Source organism: Vitis riparia, chromosome 14 (genome assembly GCF_004353265.1).
Source record: "Vitis riparia cultivar Riparia Gloire de Montpellier isolate 1030 chromosome 14, EGFV_Vit.rip_1.0, whole genome shotgun sequence".
In the NCBI taxonomy this organism is placed as follows: Eukaryota; Viridiplantae; Streptophyta; class Magnoliopsida; order Vitales; family Vitaceae; genus Vitis; species Vitis riparia.
This window is the reverse complement of record NC_048444.1, coordinates 7,617,474-7,638,634: the sequence shown is the minus strand read 5'-3', so window position 1 is coordinate 7,638,634 and position 21,161 is coordinate 7,617,474. Positions and strand designations below refer to the sequence as shown.

The following is a 21,161-nucleotide window of genomic DNA, read 5'->3' as shown; positions in this document are numbered from 1 at the left end:
TTTTCCATTGCCTGTTCCCATTATCTCGTGGTGATGATTTTCCTGTCACCTTACACCATTTAAGACAGCCTTTCCATCTGTAACATGGAATACAAACCCATATCCAGAATATTTTAGCAAGCTGAGAGATGATATGGGGAAAATTCAGCTCAGTTTGGCTTGTATATTGATTGTATTTGGATACCAGATGTTTTTGAGTTTGGAAGAATAAATGTCTGATCAGTTGATGGGCATACTAGGCTCAATTGAAAATATTTTTGTTCTTATTTTAACTGGTTGAGGGAAACTTTATTGCCCTTTTGATTGTACTACTTGCCTCTTCATTTACTATATCTGATGGCTCAGTTCATTCATTTAATTTCTTGTTTTCTTCTTTGTGCCTGTCACTTACCTGCCACGGTTGTTTTTGTGCAGTCTTTCACTGGTCTTCTGAATTTGATCGAGTTCGTGGGCAGTTTTATACCTGCTTTTCTCTACAATAACCAGGTACTGACTTTAACCTGTTGTCATTATCGGTTTAGAATCCGATTGAAATTGTTATATTATTCACAGTAGAGTACACATATTTATACAGAAGAAATAATCTAAGAAAAGAAAAAACATAAGCTTCCTAAATCAGTGCTACTAATATTTGTCAACATAATTACAAAGTTGACTAAATAAAAGAACTTCCTAAAAAGTTCTTAGACTAGTCAAAGATAGCTAATTAATCCCTGGAATCAAGGGTGAAATCAGCAAATGATTTCCATCAATCAAGGGTGAGATCAATGGCTGATTTCCTTGAGATCAGTGTTTGATTTCCTTGAGATCAGTTATTGATTTCCAACACTCCCCTCAAGCTTGTTCAAAAATTTCCTTCATTCCCAGCTTGTTGATCATTGAGTTGAACCTTGGACTAAGAACTCCTTTAGTGAAGACATCTACTAGTACTTGGAAGAAATGAATGGAGTACAAATCATTCCATTAGCAATTTTCTCTTTGATGAAGTGTCTGTCTATCTCAATATGTTTTGTTCTATGATGTTGCACCAGGTTGTGTGCAATGCTTATGGCTGCCTTGTTATCACAATATAGCTTCATAGGACCCTTTGATTCTATCTACAACTCACTCAATAAGTTTTTTTATCCATATCAACTCACATATTCCAAGTGTCATAACCTTATATTGAGCTTCTGCACTTGACCTGGCTACCATAGGCTGCTTCTTACTCCTCTAGGTTACTAAGTTACCTCCAACAAGAGTACAATAGCCAGAGGTGGATCTTCTGCTCATCATGGATCTGCCTCAATCATCATTTGTATATGCTTCCACATCCATATGACCATTTTGAGAAAATAGCAATCTTTTCCTGGAGTAGCATTTAGGTACTACAATATTCTTTTGACTGCTTCCATATGGGGTTCTAAAGGAAAGTGCATAAACTAACTAACCACACTCACAAAGTAGGCAATATCGAGTGTAGAGTGGGAAAGATAGATTGATCTTCCCACAGGTCTTCAATACCTTTCTTTATCCATTAGAACACCATCTATAACTGCACCAAGCTTATGGTTCAGATCAATAGGACTTTTTGTTGGCGTACACCCAAGCATTCTAGTTTCCTTAAGAAGATCCAAGACATATTTCCTTTGGCATATGTAAATCCTTTCTTTTGACCTAGCCACTTCAATTCCTTAGAAATAACACAAAGTATCTAGATCCTTGATTTCGAATTCTTTAGCCAACTCGACATTCAGTTTCCGAATTTCCTCATTGTCATCACCGTTATAATGATATCGTCTACATAGATGATTAGTATAGTCAATTTCCCTATGGACGATCTTCCAAAGAAAAGAGTATGATCTGCCTAACTTTGATGAAAACCAAACTTCAAGAGTGGTTGAGCAAATCTTTCAAACCATGCTCTAGGTGATTGTTTCAGGCTGTAAAGAGATTTTTTCAACTTGCATTTCCTTTCATTATTCTCTTCAAAACCGGGTGGAAGGTCCATGTGGATCTCTTCTTCTAGATTTCCATGTAAGGTGTTCTTGACATCAAATTGTTGTAGTGGCTAATTGTAATTAGTTGCAAGAGAGAGTAGAATTTTGATGGAGTTCATCTTTACTCTGGTAGTTTATACCATAACTCTGTGCCCTTTGGCCACAAGTCGCGCCTTATATCTCTCCACAAAACCATTCACCTTGTATTTTATTGAAAAATACCCATTGGCATCCTGCTGGCCGTTTTCCTTTGGGTAAATCAACAATTATTCCAAGTCTCATTCTTCTTTAAAGCATTCATCTCCTCATCTATAGCTTTCTTCCACTTCGGGTCAGCCTTGTATTTGATTGAAAAAACCCATTGGTATCCCATTGGCCGTTTTCCTTTGGGTAAATAAACAATTATCCCAAGTCTCATTCTTCTTTAGAGCATTCATCTCCTCATCTATAGCTTTCTTCCACTTCGAGTCAGCATGGGCTTCTTCAACATTCCTTGGAATGGACTCTGAATTTACATGAGAGGTAAATGCCTTATAGGTCCCTACAATCCTATGATAAAGACAAAAAATTTGACAAAGGATGTTTGGTGCAACTCCTAACACCCTTATGGATTGGTATTGGAATATCAATATCAATATCAAAGAGAGTAGAAATTGAAGCAGGATTGGAAGGATTGCTATTGGATTTAAGGGGTGTAGAAACCATACCTTCATCTGAAGTTGATGATTGGTTTTGCTTTGAAGAGTTAAGGCCTTCCACCGACCTAGATTGATCCTGAGGTCTTCTGGTATGCATTTGTATCTCCACTGTCCTTCTATCATTATGAGTGCTCTCCAAGGAATTCACCAAGTTCTCCCTATTTTCTTGAATACTCCAAATTGGCATTGGTAATGAGATAAACCATTTATGTGACTGATCTTCTGCACCTATTTGCTCCCCTGAAGGTTAGTCTTTGTATAGCATGGTGGTTGTTCAAAAATACTTACATCCATTATAACAAATTTCCTTTTGGTTGGTGGATGGTAACACTTGTACCCCTTTTGGGTTGGAGAATATCCAAAAAATGCACTTAATGGCCTTCAGGCCAAGCTTAGGTCTGTCTTTGTTAAGGACATGAACAAAGACACTGCTTCCAAGGACTTTCAAAGGTAAAGAACTGAATACAGATAGATGAGGATAACGTTCTTTCAATGTTCCAATGGGAGTTTGAAAATTAAGTAGGAGTTTGAAAATTGAGTACCTTTGAAGGCATCCTATTGATAAGCTAGGTTGCTGTCAAGACTGCATCCCCCTAGAAATGTTTTGGAATGTTTTTGGAAAACATTAAGGCTTGGGTTACCTCAAGAAGATGTTTGTTTTTACGTTCTTCCACTTCATTTTGTTGGGAAGTGCCTGCACAACTTGATTGATGAATAACACCCTTTTCTAAGAAAAAATTTCCGAGTCTTACATTGAAGTATTCCCCACCATTATCAGATATAACAATATGTATCTTGGTGTTAAATTGTGTTTGGACCATTGAGAAAAAAACTCTGAATTGTGGCAATAGTTTCATATTTATCCTTTAGTAAGTAGATCCAAGTAGTCCTAATGAAGTCATCAATAAGACTAAGGAACCATCTAGCACCAGAAATATAGATCACCCTTAAGGGCCCCCAAACATTAGTATGTATAACGGAGAAAGGAATTTCGCTTCTTTTACCACTAATGGGATAGACACCCTTAGACTTTTAGCCTACTCACAAATTTCACTCTTGAGTTTGGAAAAATCTAGACTATTACCTAGATTTGGATGCAATTTCCTCATGTTATGAAAACCGAGGTGCCTTAATCTTTCATGTAACAATCACTAGTCTTCTAAGGTTCCCCCTTTTTGAACTCCCTTTATTTGATAGGCATGAGGTGTCTCTGTCTTCTTGGTATCTAGAAGGCCATTCTTCTCCTTAGCATTACCAATCATCTTCCCTGAGATTTGGTTATGAAAAATATAGTAGTTAGGATAAAAAATTACAGCACAATTGTTGGTTTTTGAAAGTTTATTAACTGACAACAAATTCTAGGACATTTTAGGCACATGAAGAATAGAAAAAAAGAGTGATATTTGGTGATATATAGACATTTCCTTTGCCATGAATAGTAAGAAATGATCCATTAGCAACTTGGACCTTTTAATTTCCAGAACATGGTTCATAAGAAATAAAACAATTTAAGTCTTTGGTCATGTGATCAGTGGCTCCTGAATCAATGATCCATGAGCTTGGATTTAAAATAGTGGTTGAAAGTAGAGACTTACCAAGAATTCTAGATTGAGCAAATGCACAGGAAGTAGGATTGAAGGTCACCTCAGTTTTTCTGATGATCTAGCATAAAAGATCAAATTGTTCCTCAGTATTTCAAGGATTTCCTTCGGCCTTGGTAGTGACATTGGTGAAAGGAAGAGTCTTGGCTTGGAAGAGCTTGCTGCCCTTTGATTGCTAGAGTTGTTTGCAGGATTTTGGGTAGAAAATGGATCGGTCATATATGCTGAATGCAAATATATAGAGGAATCAAGATAAAAAAATGAGAGACACATGTCTAAGAACAAGATTTTTGGGTATGGCGTTGGAAGAATGGAAGAGCCAACAATGATGGCTGGTTTGAAAAAAACTGAACAAGTGACAGCAATGAAGGCTATGTGACTGAGCAATGAAGGCTGTGATACTGTATCAGTTTATAATCCAATTGAAATTGTTATATTATTCACAGTAGGGTATACATATTTATACAGAAGAAATAATCTAAGAAAAGAAAAAACATAATCTTCCTAAATTAGTTCTACAAATATTTAGGAGTCTAATTACAAAGTTGACTAAATAAAAGAACTTCCTAAAAAGGTCTTAGACTAGTCAAATATAGCTAATTAACCCTTGGAATCAAGGGTGAAATCAGTAGATGATTCTCATCAATCAAGGGTGAGATCAATAGCTGATTTCCTTGAGATCAGTGACTGATTTCCTTGAGATCAATGACTGATTTCCAACAGTCATGATAAAAAAACTTTTATGAATGTGGAGTCTAACTCACACCCTATCATTGCATGTGTTCATACTTACTTTCATTTTTCATTTATCTACTTCATACATTGCCTTACTGCAAGACAGTTTCTGTGCTCTGATTGCATGGAAAGACTAGGACCTTGATCCTTGCATGTACACTTCCTAACCCTAACTGAAGATGTGGAAAAAGGCATGCGCTATTTTTAGTGCTAGATTAGTCTAGGTATCATGCTTGTTGCTGAAAAATGTTTTCAGTTAACAGATAATCATAAAACATGCAAATACAGCGTGCCACAAAGGAGGTATAACTTAAGTACACGCTGAGTATACATGTCACCCCGTAAAAGGACCATAGAAAAGGAAAAAAAACAAGACATAAATTAGCCCCGTCCCAGTGATACCCAATCTATAAATGTAAGCTAGAGATGATATTCTACTCGTAGTAGATACCCAATCTGTCGATGGAATCTAGTAGTGAGAATCTGCTCTTACTAGTTTCCACTGCTAGGGTGTACGGGTATAGTAGAGCTGACACACTTCTGTTTCACCCTCTATGAACACACAATGCAAAGCAGGGCTTGGTTCCATACCTTTTCCTTGTCTTCTCTGGCAAGTTCCCTTGCCAAATTCCTGGAAAATTTGAGGGAAAGAAAATAGAGAAAAGTATACAGAAAGAAAAAATGAAGAAAAATTAAAATAGATTTAAGGTCAATAAATTACTTCTATATGCTGCTTCAAATTCATTTCACATATTTTAACTCTTCTATAAGAAGATTAAATAATTTGAAATAGCATAAGTTTCCAATTAATTTTAATTATATTTGATTTTATTTCGTATTTTTTATGATAAAACTAAATATAAGAAAAATTATTTTTTTTAGCATTTTTTTTCTTTCCTTGGTACTTTCTTGAAATCAAACATAGCTAACTGTCTTTGGAAGGATCCCCCTCACCCCAAACAAAGTAAGAATCAAGGTCCAAAGGTCCTGTGTCACCAAGTAATGTGTACATGGTGAGTAGAAGTCTCTGTAACTCTCCTAGACATACTACAGCAATTCATAAGAATCCTCCCCTCCTCATGAGCAGCTCAATTCTTAAAAACCTCTTCCAAGTTTAATCCATTTGAAGTTTTAAGAATCTCAGAGCAGAGCCCCTCAAAGAAACTCATATTCAACCACTATTTTACACCAAACCACAAGTATAACTGTCCTGATGGATCAGCAGAAGCTATTTTGTTGGGCCTAATGGTTTATGTTCTTCAGAAAAATAAACAAATTTTGGCATTTGCATATTCTACCATTTAACATAACCCCCAGAATGCCCTAAACTCCTGTCATCTGTTTGATAAATTTGCAATAATCTCTTCCATCTGGGCATCAACTTAATACTGTCAGACATTGTCAAAAGCTCCCTCGCTCAGCATTATAGGCGATGCCAAACTTAAAAACTCTGAACAATATACTATTCATGTGTATCTGCTCATCATCTTTTCCTATATGTTGGCTTGTAACAATTTGCTTCTTGTGCAGGAACTGATCGTCTCTGCTTCAACAGCAGTCATGCTCTACATTATGGCATCATATTTCAGATGATGCAATGCATCTCTCTTGGCAATGCACTCAGCAACAAATTTCGTTCCCTTAACTCTGTTGTCAAATTTTGTTAAGTGAGGCAATGAAACATTCAGTGAATCAAAAGAAAGAGTTTGTATTGGTTTAATATGGTTTTATACCAAGAAAATACCATTTTATTGCTCTTGTTTATCACTTCAGAAGTCCAAAATTGCCTGCCTCCACTCCAGGTGCTCTGTAAGCGTTGGAGAATGGAGACTGATCATATTGGCAAGGAAAGTGAGGCTTCTTCTCCATTCTCACTTTTGACTTGAAATATTCCGAATTCATTTAACCCCTAAAATTTCTACTTATCGATCTCACCCCAGATCTTTTGTTTTTTTAATTAAGATTTTGAATCAATTTTGAAAATCAAGTAACATTTGTTCTTTGATTCTTAATAAGCTTCTTTTGATTGGATTTCATTTATATATTTCTAAGTTATGTTTGGTAATAGAAAAATATTAAGGAAAGCAAAAAAAATGCACTAAAGAAAATAATTAAAAAAAAAAAAAAAGAAGTGAAGAAATGAAAATATTAATTTGGTCCCATAAAAGCATGGAGAAAGGAAAAAATGATAAAAAATAATTTTCTTATGTTTAGTTTATAATAAAAAAAAATATAAAGGAAAATTAAATATAGTTAAAATTAATTGAAAATTTATTTATTTTCAAATTATTTCATCTTTATATAGAGAAAAAAATTAAGTAAAATAAGTTTGAAGAAGCATGTAAAATAATTTATTAACTTTGTGTCTATTTTTAACTTTTTTCTATTTTTAAATATCTTTTTTTGTATTTTCCCTCAAACTTTCCAAGAAGCAAATATAATGAGAAAAAGATGAGGAAAAATGCTAAAAAAACTTGGTCTCATCTTCCTTAGATAAAAGGTATAAAAAAGTATAGGAGAAAAAGGGAAAAGTGAGTTTTCACATACCTATATAAAAACAATTACAAAATAGGAATCCTTTAAAAATAATTCAAGTTTCAGGCATTCACCAATCTAAGGTAATACCAAGGATGGTCAAAGGTAATATATATATCATTAAAAATTAGCATTTTAGTGGTCAAAGGTACTACTGAAAAAAAATAAAGCTAATATAAATAAGATAAACACACAAGAAAATGGTGAATTGAGTTTTTGAAAAAAAAAAAAAAAAATTCAAGCACAACAATTTTAAGCAAAATAAAACACAAATATAAAGAGATTGAGTTAGAGAGAGCAAACACAATTTTATAGTGATTCAACACTCCTCACCTGCATCAACTTTCCTCAAGTTTCTAATCGAATGAGGGTTCCACTATCCTTGAAGCTTCAATCAAACTCCAATTGGCTCTTATACGATTCCTTCAAGTCTCTTCCAACTTGAAACTTTCAACACTCATTGAATCACTTTAAGAACAATTGAACAACTCTCCAACCTAACTCACTTAATGCTCGAATATAAGAAAAGGCAAGGATGAATGACAAAGTGCACTAAATAGTATGCAAGTGAAGAGTTAATGAATCAAAAGCAAGAAATGAGATATTTGAATGAAGAATAAGTAGGTAGACAATTGATTGCGAGTATTTTCTTACTCACAAATGAAGTGGAGCTCTCAATTTGTAAGGTTCTAACCTTGGGCAATAAAAATGCCAAAAAGTGGCCTCGTCCAATCGATCTCCGTTTCAAACGGTTGACTAGTCGTTAGGCATTAAATGCACAATAGGTGATTATTAGGCTTCAACAAGACCTCCATAGGGAATACATACCCCTTAACCAAGAGAGATCTCACCCTCAATTAGGAATGCATAGCTACTAGAAGAGAGAGAAGATTTTTGCATCCCTCAACTGATACTCGACTGGGAAGACTAAAACGGTTGACTAGTTCCATGACCGATTGAGTCAGTTTGCTAGTTTCCTTAATCAGTTTACCCATTTTGGCCTGAAAATTTATATTTTTATATTTATTTCACTTCTAATGCTTAAACAAGGTATTTAAGTATATTAATGTGTCATTTTTAGAATAGTTTGTCTAAGGTTCGTATGATAAAACTTGAGTTTTAATAAAAATCTAAGTTTAATGCATAAACTAATTTTTTAAGGATGCATGAATTGTTATGAATATCCTAAGTACATCAATGCATCAATCTAACATATATTTCCTAAGATTGAATGGTCTTCTTGCATGCTTGATTTTGCATCTTTTCCGTCTTTTGATGAATGACTTATCTTTCCAAATGATTTTCAAAATTAATGTCTATCACTCAACTTGATTTTAAACCATTAGCAAACTTAGTCATGATTTGTTATCATCAAAACTTCACTTAGGGGTAACCTTGGGCTAACAACTACCTTTGACCAAAAATTGTATGAAATACTAATTATTTTTAGATAGCTGCTTGGAATTTATTTTTTATAAACTTGAGTTTCTATTTTATAATTTTTTTTTTTTTATGAGTGTATGAAAACACACTTTCCTTGAAAAAAAAAAAAAAAAAAGGCTACCTCTGACTTAAATCCAAAAAAGAAAGTGAAAAATAGAAACTTCTTATCCCTAACTTTAACTTAAACGACCAACATGCATTTTTTTCTATAAAAATGTGTTAGTAATATTTTAAATTAACTAAATTACTTTGTTTCCTTTATATGAGAAAATATTGAAAACCATTGAAAGAGCACAAGTGGAGAGATGAGATAGTAGGGATATTGGAGAGAGTGCGAAGTTGAGAAGGAGGAAGTCATTTCAACTATCACAAGGATAACAAATTCATCTTTTTCCTTCTATCCACGAAGGCAAAGGAAAGAGCTTGGATTGAATTTATTCGGTTTATGTGGACAGAGAATTGATATGAAAAAACATTTAATAAGTGGAGATTATCCAGGAATTTATATTAAGAATGAAGATTTGATTTGTTAAAAAAAAAATGGAGGATTTTGTTACATATAGAGGGGAAATTTTGAAGGGTGGTAGACTTTGTTTAGATGATGTAAAAAATAGGAACCAAATTTATGGAATTTATATTATTTCTAAATTAAATATTTAAGCTAAAAATCAAATACAATAATGAAATTTTGAATATGTATGAAAGTGAAATCAAATACTTATGTTGAGGAATACTTTTATAAGCATAGCATGATTTTGTCAAGAAGAAATCAACTTGTATTGATTTTTGATGCTAAATACATGCTTTGATTAAATATGTATATTTTGTGTGTGTAAAAAAGTGTACATCTTATACGATACCTTGTACATTCATGACAAGATTGATGTGGAACATCCAAAAGTTATTAGGTTTCTAAAATAAAGAACTATAAAATTATATACAAGATCCCTCTTTCCACTTTTTTCACAAAATTTACCCAATGTTACAACATTTTAATTCTCTAACATTCCTCATTTTCATACCCTTCTACAACATTCATATTCATACCAAAAAGTTTCTACCATAGATTTTAGAAGGAAAAAAACCATAATATAGACAACTGCTAACACATTAAACACATTCCAAATCTACTAAAATCAAGCTCAAAACTCAACTATAAAGTCAAACACAATATTGAATCAAAATCATAGTAAAATGTGTATTTCGTGTTAGGAAACCCTGAATTGCTCCATTATCATGTCATAGATTATTAGGGTGAATGTAATCCTATCCTTAGCTCTCTAGATCTAAGGATAGCAAAAACAATGACATTTAAAACCAAATAAACACCACAAATCTAGATAAAGCTCACATACTTGTGATCTTGATGTTCTCAAATTGATTCCAATCATAAGGAAAGCTTTAAATTTGAAGAAGACATCATAAACCCATAATCATCCACCCGATGACTCCACCTTAAGTCCAAGCACAGAGATAGTAGAGATCTCTAGGTTGGAAGATAGGGTTCTTTCTTTAGACTATAGGGAGAGAGTAACAAGATTGAAGTCCTAACCCCTAAGTATTCATAAACTTTCTATTGGGTTTAAGTGAATTACGCTCACCATGGGCTTGGATCACTTAATTTAGCTAAAAAAGATTGTTAATTGATTAATTAATTAACAAAGCTATAAATTAACCAATTAGCCTAGTTCAAAGATATCATTCACTTACCTTTGTACAACTTTGCGTAGTTACCAAAATGTCTTCCATGCATAGAAGTGAACTAAAAACTCATTCAACCCTTATAAAATCATGTCATCAAGGAATATAAGTTCGAGCAGTGATCATTAGGACCCATAGAATGGTACTTGCTCCCTCAAAATCCAATTCTAAAGTTGACTCTCAACATCTAACTATAAAGAGTCAACTGCACTCCAATACCCTTGTGGACCCGCATTTTTCACTTGCGCCCCCACTCGATCGACGAGACTTGCTTTTTATTTGTGAAAAATTAATTTTTGGAAAGAAAAGTTGGAGTCACCACTTATTTTATTTTTATTTTAAAGGGAAAATAAACCAAGAAATAAAACCCTAAAAAAAATGACTCTATAATTTTTGGAAAAGGGTGTCTTTGAAAAACCCGAGTCTAAGTCCGGGGACCAGGTCACTTATTGGGAAGGTACCTCTAGGAGGTAACACCCCTCTAAGCCCTAAAGAGGTCTCTACCGACTAAATTGGGGGAAATGTGGCAATTAATTGATTAATTGAAGATACCTAGATAGACTAAGGTGATTTCAAAAATAACATGTCAAACAGGATCAAATTACAATAAATGAGAGATAGGGTGCATACCTGGACTTCTTCTTAAGCGCCATCAAAAGACATCAATGATTAGTTTGGAAAATAAAACACAAAACATATATTTTATCCTAGTCTCTTAATCAAACATGGCAAGCTAAATAAACAATCAAAAAGATATATTGAATAGGTTGAGAATCGCATACGAAGCAATACATAACGATCATATATAAAGCAATACATAATTTATGGAATTAAGATACGAAGGTAAGAAGCGTACCTGAATAGCATGGGTAACTCGTAATGTGCTTCCAAAAACATGAGGAGTTAGATAATAAATAATAAGAAAAATCCTAGCATGCTTATTATCTAATTAGCATAGCAAAAATTATCAGAGTATACTAATTCATCAATTATCACATACGTCTTGTATATAATTCCTAAAAAAATAGATATGATTGTAACAACCAACAAAGGTGGTAGCAAAAATAAGTTTTGAAAAGATTTTTTTATGTAGGGGTTTCACCAATTCCCCAATTGATATACACAAATCTAACCTGGAATTATTTCATTTATGTGGGACCACAAGCTTGGATTCGTGTATGATTTAAAACCAAAATTTTCATTAAAAAACCGAAAAAGATGGAAACCGATAAAAAAAAAATGGTTGCATATTATTTTAAGAAAATGAGATTTTTGATTCTAAGGACTCTAAATGAATTTTTAAAATAGATTTTTACAAGGAACATTTTGAGAAAAGTATTTTATTTTAAAGGGAAAGACATTATTCACAAACAAACAATTCACAAAGATCAAATATAGGCAACCCAAAATAAAACAAAATCACAAAGTAAAAATTTTCTCAGTGATCAACAAGACTAATAAAGGTGAGGGTAGAGGCCTTCATGATTTTCCAATGACTTCTAAAAATTAAACTTCACAAAAAAAACAAAAAAAAAACTGTCAAAGCAATAAACTAAATGACTTTAGATCAAATAAAATTAGAAGATATTAATCAAGAATTAAAAATGGGGAATCGAACACAGAAGAATAATCAAAAGCTAATTAACTAAAATTTTAGAGAAACATATGAACTAAATTATGATCAATCCAAGAATGAAAATTTATATATTTAAGAAAGAAATAATACAACTTAAGATCAATTAAACAAGTTATCTAAAGCTTTGAAAAACATACAAACTAAAAGTGGATCAACCAAGAAATAAAATTAACAAATTCAGAAGATGAAAATGACATGGAACCAATCAACTTAAACAATTCAAGTCCTAAAAACTCATGTACTAAAAAGATGAATAAAAAATAAGATTAATATTTAAAAACATGAATTCAATTGCATAGGATCAATTAAACTAATAAACTAGAATTCTAAAACCACTTAAACTAGATAACAAGAATCAAAACAAGGATAAAAAATTTTAAAAGACATGAGATTAATTACATTGATCAACCAAATTGATAAACTAAAATTAAATTAATCCGAAATTAAAAAATAAAAATAAATTTTATCTCTCAAATTATTTAAGCTAAGGAATTAAAGTCACTAACATATTCAAATTAAAAATAAATTGTAACTAAATTAATCCGGAAAAAAATAAACTTTATCTCACAAATTATTTAAACTAATAAATTAAGATGGACAAATGCGTTTAAACTAAAAACAAATTAAAATTGAACTAACTAGAATTAAAAAAACAAACTTTATTTAAACTTTCATATAGATTAAAATAAACTAACATAGAACTAATGAATTGCAATCATAAAATAGAGACATTTAATCTAAGAAAAATAAAAGATTGTACGAATCGAGATTTAAAAGAATTTATCACAAACAATTAATTAAACCAATAAACTAAAACCCAAACTAAAAAAAAAAATACTGTATCAAAAACCGAAAACTAACCTGTATTGTGTCGGAAAAATACTCTCTTGATGTGTCAAAATGGCAGCCCAATTAGTGTTTGAAGTCCTTTGCTGCTCCCCAAAAAGCCCTTGTGTGTGTCCTCTCTAAAAAAAGATTGCTCTTGTGTGTGGATCTCTGCCCAAAAAAATTCCTCATGTGTGGATCTCTTTTGGAAGAATTCTGCTCTTATGTTTTGATCTCTCAAAAAATTCTATTGTGCATGTCCTCTCTGGAAAAAATTCCTCTCTCTCTGCCAAAGAAATAAAATTCCTCATGTGTTCTCTCTGCGAAAAAAATCTATGTGTCTGTCCTCCCTCCCCTCTCTTGCAGAAAAATCTCATCCTATTTATATGGCAGCCACTCGAATATTTTATTTCCTTTTCGAAGATGCACATGATATAGGAAGTATATACATGTGTGACTCACTTGGAGGTTTCCATAGGACGCAGTCATGTGTCCTCCTTGGTAAGTAATCAAATCCTTACCATGTTAACTTTTCTTTCTAAAAAAACAAAAAAGAATCTCCTCACAGCCCACTATATATGTATTGTGCACTAATGGTGGACTACATGTCCACTTCTCCTCATGCGTGGACTGTGTATCATCCTTGGCGGCGTCAATCCCATGGTTTTATTCCCAATACGTTTCTACAATCCCAAGAGCATCATGGTGCATGTCCATTCAAAAATCTGGTGCATCCCCCTTTCAAAAATCCCATCATACCCCCTTCCAAAATCTGGTCATCTTTCCCCTAAAAAATCTGGTGTATCCTTTAAAAAATCTGGTCATCTTTCTCTTCCAAAAAAGTCCAGCATGATCAGAACTCCTCCTCAGTTCCTCAAGAATTTGCTAAAAATCCTTCATTCCATACCTGCTCTCACCTTGCAACCGTAGGGATCCTTCAATATGTGGACTGTCCAGATCTTTCACATGCGTGCTGGCTACTTACCAGCCTTGCATAGTGATATCTTCCTTCTTTTTTTTACAGGATTCTTTCCAAGTCTTTTTATTTGGTCGTGATCTTCTCTCTTTGATGGCTCCAAGTCTCATGCAAAAATTAAAAATAAAATTGAAATAAGAAATGTGAGTTATGATCAAAATGAAATATAATGAAATAAAATAAAATGTCAAATCACATAGCCACAAAATCTAAGATATCAATTTATGGGATTAAAGAATGAATAAATAAGTGGGTAAATAAACAAATAAATTGATAAAAGTATAAAAATAAATATTAGACGTATACAATTAGGAAAAATCAATAAATTAAATTAATGCAATGAATTATAATAATTTAAATGTCAAACTCAAACCATTAAAAATCAGAAAATTCATTCATGCAATCAAAAGTCAAGCCAACACTCATCTTATCCCGAAAAATAAGTAACCAAAATCAAGATCATGTCAAAGTGAACTATGCTAAAAGAAGTATTTAAGTGACCTATTCTGAAAGAGTGTCTAAGTAACCTAGAGTGAATGTGTGCAAGCTAGAAGGTGTCAAGTGCATCTAAATGGGCCTAAGGTGGTGCCTAATGGACCAAGTGTATCTAAATGGGCCTAGGGTGCCTAAGTGGGCCTAAGTCTAAGTGAGCCTAAGTCTAAATTAAGGCTGCTAAGAGTCACAACGAGGTTAGATAAATCTCTCAAACAAAGTCCTTAAAGTGGCTTAGAAAAGATAGACTACATGAGTAGTAATGGGCCACTAGGGAATTGCCATAAAGTACCGAACAAATACTTAATAGGACATGTGCTAGGAGGACAAAATTGAGGGTCTACAACCCTATATAAATTACTACAAGACACCAAGTGTTCAGGTTTGTGACCTTCTATCCATGATATGTAATCTCTCTATGAACTGATCATTTGTAGTCTAACAAGGCAAAATCTATCAGCCTTCCAAGACTACCCCCACCATCCTTGAGTTACAAATCCTCTTATTATATGATCAAATTATATATTTTAATTTACAAAGAGCATATGTCAAATTCCACTAAAAGAGTTACTAAGGGCCCACAAATTTTATGATCACATGTTCATAGTGTTAGGAATCCTAGATTACTTCATTTCCATTCCTTAGATCTTGTAGGGTTCATGCATCTATCCTTAGATATCTCTAGATCTAACACAATAGAATAAATGGCTTCAAAAACTATATAATAATATAAATCTAGAGATTAAAACTCATATTTGCAATTTGGATGTTCCCAAATCAAAATCCATCCGATGAAGAATGTGTTTGAATGCTTTAGAGGTCTTGTACATCCAAAGTCTTTTATCCAATGATTTGAAACATGTCCATGACACTCTAAAGAGTGGACTTTGGAAGGGTAGATGTCTATACTCTCATAGTTTCTCTCTTTATATGTTGAAGATAAACTGTTTAAAACCATGGAAACCCGAACCTTAACCCCTAAGGGGTATTATAGGGTTTCCTTATTGGGCTTAAGTGACTTGAACCCACCAAGGCTTGGGTAACTTAATTTAGCCCAAAACGGGTCTTAATTGATTCATTAACCCAACAAGGTTGTTTAATTAATTAATTAGTCCAACTTAGAACCTTGTTCACTATCCCTTATTCAATCTTACGTAATTAGCAAAAAGTCGTTATACACAAAAGTGAACCTATAGTCAATCCAACCCTTATAAATTGTGCTAACATAGTATATGAGTTGAGAGCAGGAACCATCAAGATCCATTGGAGTACTGACTCCCTTATAATCCAATTTTAAAGTTGATTCAACATCCTATTATAAAGAATCAACTGCTCTCCAATACCCTATGTAAATAACAATGAGACAAAACTTAGGTTTGTGATCTATTATCCACTACATGTAGACTTTCCATGAACCGGTATCCATAATCTAACAATGTAGTGCTATCACCTATCAAGATTACCTTTCTAATCCTTGAATTATAAATCTCACTTATTATGTGATCAATTGACATATTCTAACTAAAAGAAGCATATGTTAAATTATACTAAATGAATTACGATGACCACAAATTTCATGATTACTTGTCCTTTAGATTACTCAAGAGAATACATTGTCTTAATCCCGTGTGATATCATGGTACCTTTATTAAGAATACTTGTTGCCACCAACCTTCGTCAATAGTGACCCAATCCTTAGGGACATATGACCACTTTAAGGTCTCACTCATAGGTCATAACCTCCTATTAATTTTTAGCATAAACTCAATATCCTCTTAAGGTTGAGAGTCCATGCAATATAGTAGCTTGGTGAATTATGATAATTGATAGCCTTACGTCATGATTCATCATAGGTCTTGTTCAGTATGCATCACAAACACTAGTACACTCACCATGGGAAACCTATCTAAATGACCAAAACAAGTCATCCTTCTAATTTGGAGATAGTGTATTATAGTTTTTACTAGATTACCCAAATATATGAACTAACTGTAGACAACTTATTTACTTACAAAGAACTCATGACGTGTATCCTTTATATAACTCCTAATACACCCTAGCCATGTATAATGTAAAAAAATATGAGTTAAATGTTGAAATCAATATCAATGCATAAAATGGATAACAAAGGAACTGTCAAGTCTAACTTTGTTATATCATGTCTTACTTTTAGAGGCTCAATTCTAACACTTATGATCACCCAATGGGACATACTGTCTTAAAGTTCATGAAATATCATGGTGTCTCTATTGAGAATACCTATTGTTACTGACTTTCATCAATAGTGACCCCAATTTATATGGAATATGTTATCACTTTAAGATCTCACTTGTATGTCAAGGTTGACTACACAAGGTCAATATTTTCTCAAGGTTGAGAGATTATATAATGTAGCAGCTTGGTAAAGTAATGACTATATGATAACCTTATGTCATAACTCACCATAGGTCTTATTCAATTTGTAACCATACATACTAGTGAACTTACTAAAAGAACCCCATCTCGACGACCAAGACTAGTTATCCCTCAATTTAGGGGGTGAGACACTACAACCTCATAGTCTTGGTCGGTTAAGGACTAAACATTTACTTTGCAAGGAACCCATGACTTAGATCTTCCGTGCAACTCTTAATACACCCAAGTTATATGCCATAATGCAAGAGATGTTAGGCAATAATGCTTATAAAGTAAACGCATAGAACAATGATAGATAAAAGTGAACTTAGAATAACATTAAAAAAATAATGAATTCCAAATTTGTTACATCATGTCATACTTTTAAGAGCTCTGTTCTAGTAATTAAAATTTCAACGCTCACTTCTTTTCAAGTTGATCAACTCAGCGAACATAGGAAGAAACTTATCATAAGAAGTTCATTGAAGAAGTTAAAACAATGATGGTTTATTAAAAATAGAGGTCAAACAACAATGGGTTGTTGAAAAAGGGAACAAGCTTGCTAGAATTAGAGATCAATTGGAGATTGCTTGTGGTATAGTGAGTATAACTCATGTATGAGGGTGGATGCAAAGATGTGAGATGAGAGTTTTGATTGATTAAATAATTTAACAAAAAAAAAATTTTAAACAAAATTAAAGGGGTACTCTTGGTATTGTATTTTGCAATAGCGAAGAAGTTCCTTCTTTTAGCAGGCTTTACAATATTATAAAAAATAAAAAATCAAGAGTACCTCATCCTCGTTTGTGTGTTTTACCCAAACCAAAGGTATGAACCTAACAATAAATCACTATTTTACCATCATTGTAGCTAGTTAATTTTTATTTTTCAAAAGATTATAGTTTTCTCTATAACATTATCACATTTTTAGCAATAATACATTAATTTTTACAAGATTCTCCCATTGCTGGCAAGCCCTCGTTTTCCCTACATCTTACCTATGGATCTTCATTTTCCGATAATATTTTACCTTTTTTTCATCACCTTATCTTCATTTCCGACAATGACATCATGTTTTTTAGCAAGATTCTTCTATTATGTTAGACCTCCATTTTGAGCAAACATCCTCCCATTTTCTATGGTTTATTGCCATTTTGAGCAAATCTCTTTTGAAAAAAAGCAACTAATGAAATCTTAAATACTCGTTCTTTTGGTGATTTGGGTTTGGGTTTAATATAAAGTTTGAAATCATATAACATGTACTATTTTTATACAAGGTGAACTTATTTTTAATAAATTTTACATATTTGACTCGATATGTACTTAGCCTTACGAACACGATAACCAACCCTTCACCATTGGTTGGTCAATTTTGAAATTGACTCAAAAAAGTTACGATTGATAATTTATTTATAAAAACCTAAAATATGGTATTTTATGAGAATATATTTTAATTATTTTAATTTATTTTATAAGATATGTTTTGAAAAATAATTTTATAAATATAAATAATAATTAAAAATAAAATACCACAAATAAAAACTATTTTAAAGAAATATTTAGAAATATAAAAGTTATAATATTTTAAATTGTAAATAAACTTTTGTTTTAAATAACATGAGTCGTGTTTTTTTTTTTTTTTTTTTTTTTTTTTTTTTTTTTTTTTTTAAATTATCGGAATTTTTAAGAAAAGAAAGAAAAAAAAAATGTAAATGCTGAAGCCACGCCCAGTTTAGTCGCGTGCGGGCATTCTATCTCTCCAGCAACACCCTCATCTTCCTCTGATATATCAGTGGTGTCGGACCCAAAGCCTCTCTCTATTCCTTCTCCTCCCTATAACACGCACACTCTCTTTCTCTCTCCACTGCTACCGCTGCCGTTACTTCTTCGGTTGAACCGGACCGCCATTGACATTTCTCTGTGTGGAATGGTTTATCATCGTAGGGGTTTTGGATAAACTCAGAAAAAATAAAAAATCTCAATTTTCTTCCATTCCGTTTTGAATATTGGGCCCTTTTTGATGAATTGGGAGAAAGGAAAATGCTGAGATAGGAGATATCAGACATCCCGTTAGCGTTATTGCAAAGTGTAACTAACGAAGAGTGATTGGGACTTGGCAATGGCCATGGCGGCGGCTTCAACTGCTTTCCTTTCCTGCAATCAGAAGCTCTTCCTCTCCACCAACATTGCTTCTTCCAAGACCATCGCCGCTCTCTTCTCCCGCAACCGCCCCTTATCTTCCATCATTAGATGCGCACACTCTTCATCTCAAACCAAAATCCCTCTTCACCGCTCCAATGTCATCGAAATTCTGGAGCAAAGGGGTTTGGTGGACTCCATCACCAGCCCCAATCTTCGCGCCTCTTCCTCCACACAAACTCTCAAAGTCTACTGCGGCTTCGACCCCACCGCCGAGAGCCTCCACCTGGGCAACCTCCTCGGCCTCATTGTCCTCTCATGGTTCCGCCGCTGCGGCCACAAGGCCGTCGCTCTCATCGGCGGCGCCACTGCCAGGATTGGCGACCCTTCCGGGAAGAGCCTGGAGAGGCCGGAGCTAAACCTCGAGGCTTTAGAGAAGAACACCATCGGAATCACCAATACCATTACTTCAATTCTAAATCGAAGCACCACCAATGGTGGTGATGATTCGTTTGTGGTATTGAATAATTATGATTGGTGGAAAGAGTTTACATTGTTGGATTTTCTGAAAAAGGTTGGGAGGTATGCGAGAGTGGGCACAATGATGGCGAAGGAAAGCGTGAAGAAGCGGCTAGAGTCGGAGCAGGGAATGAGTTACACTGAATTCACGTATCAGTTATTGCAGGGATATGATTTCTTGTATTTGTTTGAGAATGAGGGTGTAAGTGTTCAGTTTGGAGGGAGTGATCAATGGGGAAATATAATTGCTGGGACCGAGCTCATTCGGAAAATTTTGCAAACAGATGGTGCCTATGGTCTCACATTTCCTCTTCTATTGAAGAGTGATGGCACAAAGTTTGGGAAATCAGAGGATGGTGCCATTTGGCTCTCACCAGCAATGTTGTCACCTTACAAGTTCTATCAGTATTTTTTCAGTGTCCTGGATGCGGATGTGGTGAGGTTTTTGAAGATCCTTACTTTCTTGGACATGGATGAGATAATGGAATTGGAGGTGAAAATGAGGAGTCCTGGTTATGTGCCCAACACAGCTCAGCGGAGGCTTGCTGAGGAAGTTACTCGGTTTGTACATGGGCAGGAGGGGTTAGATGAGGCTCTCAAGGCCACTGAAGCATTGAGGCCCGGAGCTGAGACCAAGTTGGATTGGAAGACCATTGAGGGGATTGCGAAGGATGTACCATCTTGCAGTTTGTCTTATGATGAGGTTTTGAATCTTTCACTTTTGGATCTTTCAATTTTGACGGGTTTGCTTGAGAGTAAGTCGGCTGCTCGCCGCCTTTTGAAGCAAGGGGGGTTGTACCTGAATAATAATAGAATTGATAGTGAAGCAAAGAGGATTGAGGCTGAAGACATTGTGGATGGGAAAGTTCTACTACTATCAGCAGGGAAGAAGAACAAAGTTGTTGTAAGGATTTCTTGATTGTGATATCGGCTAGATGATTATTTATGAACAACAATATTATATCCACTTGTTTTAATTGTTGGCATGCAGTACGATTTTTTTTTTTTTTTAATGATTTAAAAATACTTTCACAGTATATGTATGGGATGCTTCCATAAAGCATCTCAATTAGGAATTTTGTACTATTTGTAAAATGCATGCCACAATGAATTCAATAGCTGAAGTAATCTCAGCTAAAATGATTACTTTTTGGACTCCAGTTTTTCTCATTTCTTATTTTGTAAAATTGCTTGCTGTTGTAGACACTGAGCCAAAAACATCAATTTACGTTGGTTGTATCTATTTATGTGCAATAGGTTAGACCAGGTTTACAAGGTGTTGTCTTGGGTGTTGGAATTTTATAGGATTTAGGAATTATAGTTTTTATGTGATAGAAGTAAGTTCTTTCAGCAGATTTATGTTACATATATGTTTGAAAATTGTGGCTCAGCTATGCTTACTAGATTTCTAATGAAGGAAAAAGTGATAGTTAGTTTGGCTTTTATTATTATTATTTTTATCAGAAGTAGCAATTTCATTGTATTGAA

At 33.7% G+C, this 21,161-nt stretch overlaps 1 protein-coding gene and 1 long non-coding RNA gene across 2 annotated transcripts; both read left to right on the top strand.

The window, feature by feature from the left end:
• The first annotated feature begins 406 nt into the window (after positions 1-406).
• Positions 407-6,780, top strand: LOC117929937. The gene is made up of 2 exons (XR_004653825.1): positions 407-486; positions 6,544-6,780. It is a non-coding gene; the product is annotated as an uncharacterized LOC117929937 (long non-coding RNA).
• An 11,989-nt stretch (positions 6,781-18,769) lies between these two features.
• On the top strand, positions 18,770-20,833 carry LOC117929761 (tyrosine--tRNA ligase, chloroplastic/mitochondrial-like). The gene has a single exon (XM_034850158.1). The coding sequence runs from the start codon at positions 19,135-19,137 to the stop codon at positions 20,590-20,592; it is 1,458 nt and encodes a 485-aa protein (XP_034706049.1). The 5' UTR covers positions 18,770-19,134; the 3' UTR covers positions 20,593-20,833.
• The last annotated feature ends 328 nt before the right edge of the window (positions 20,834-21,161 follow it).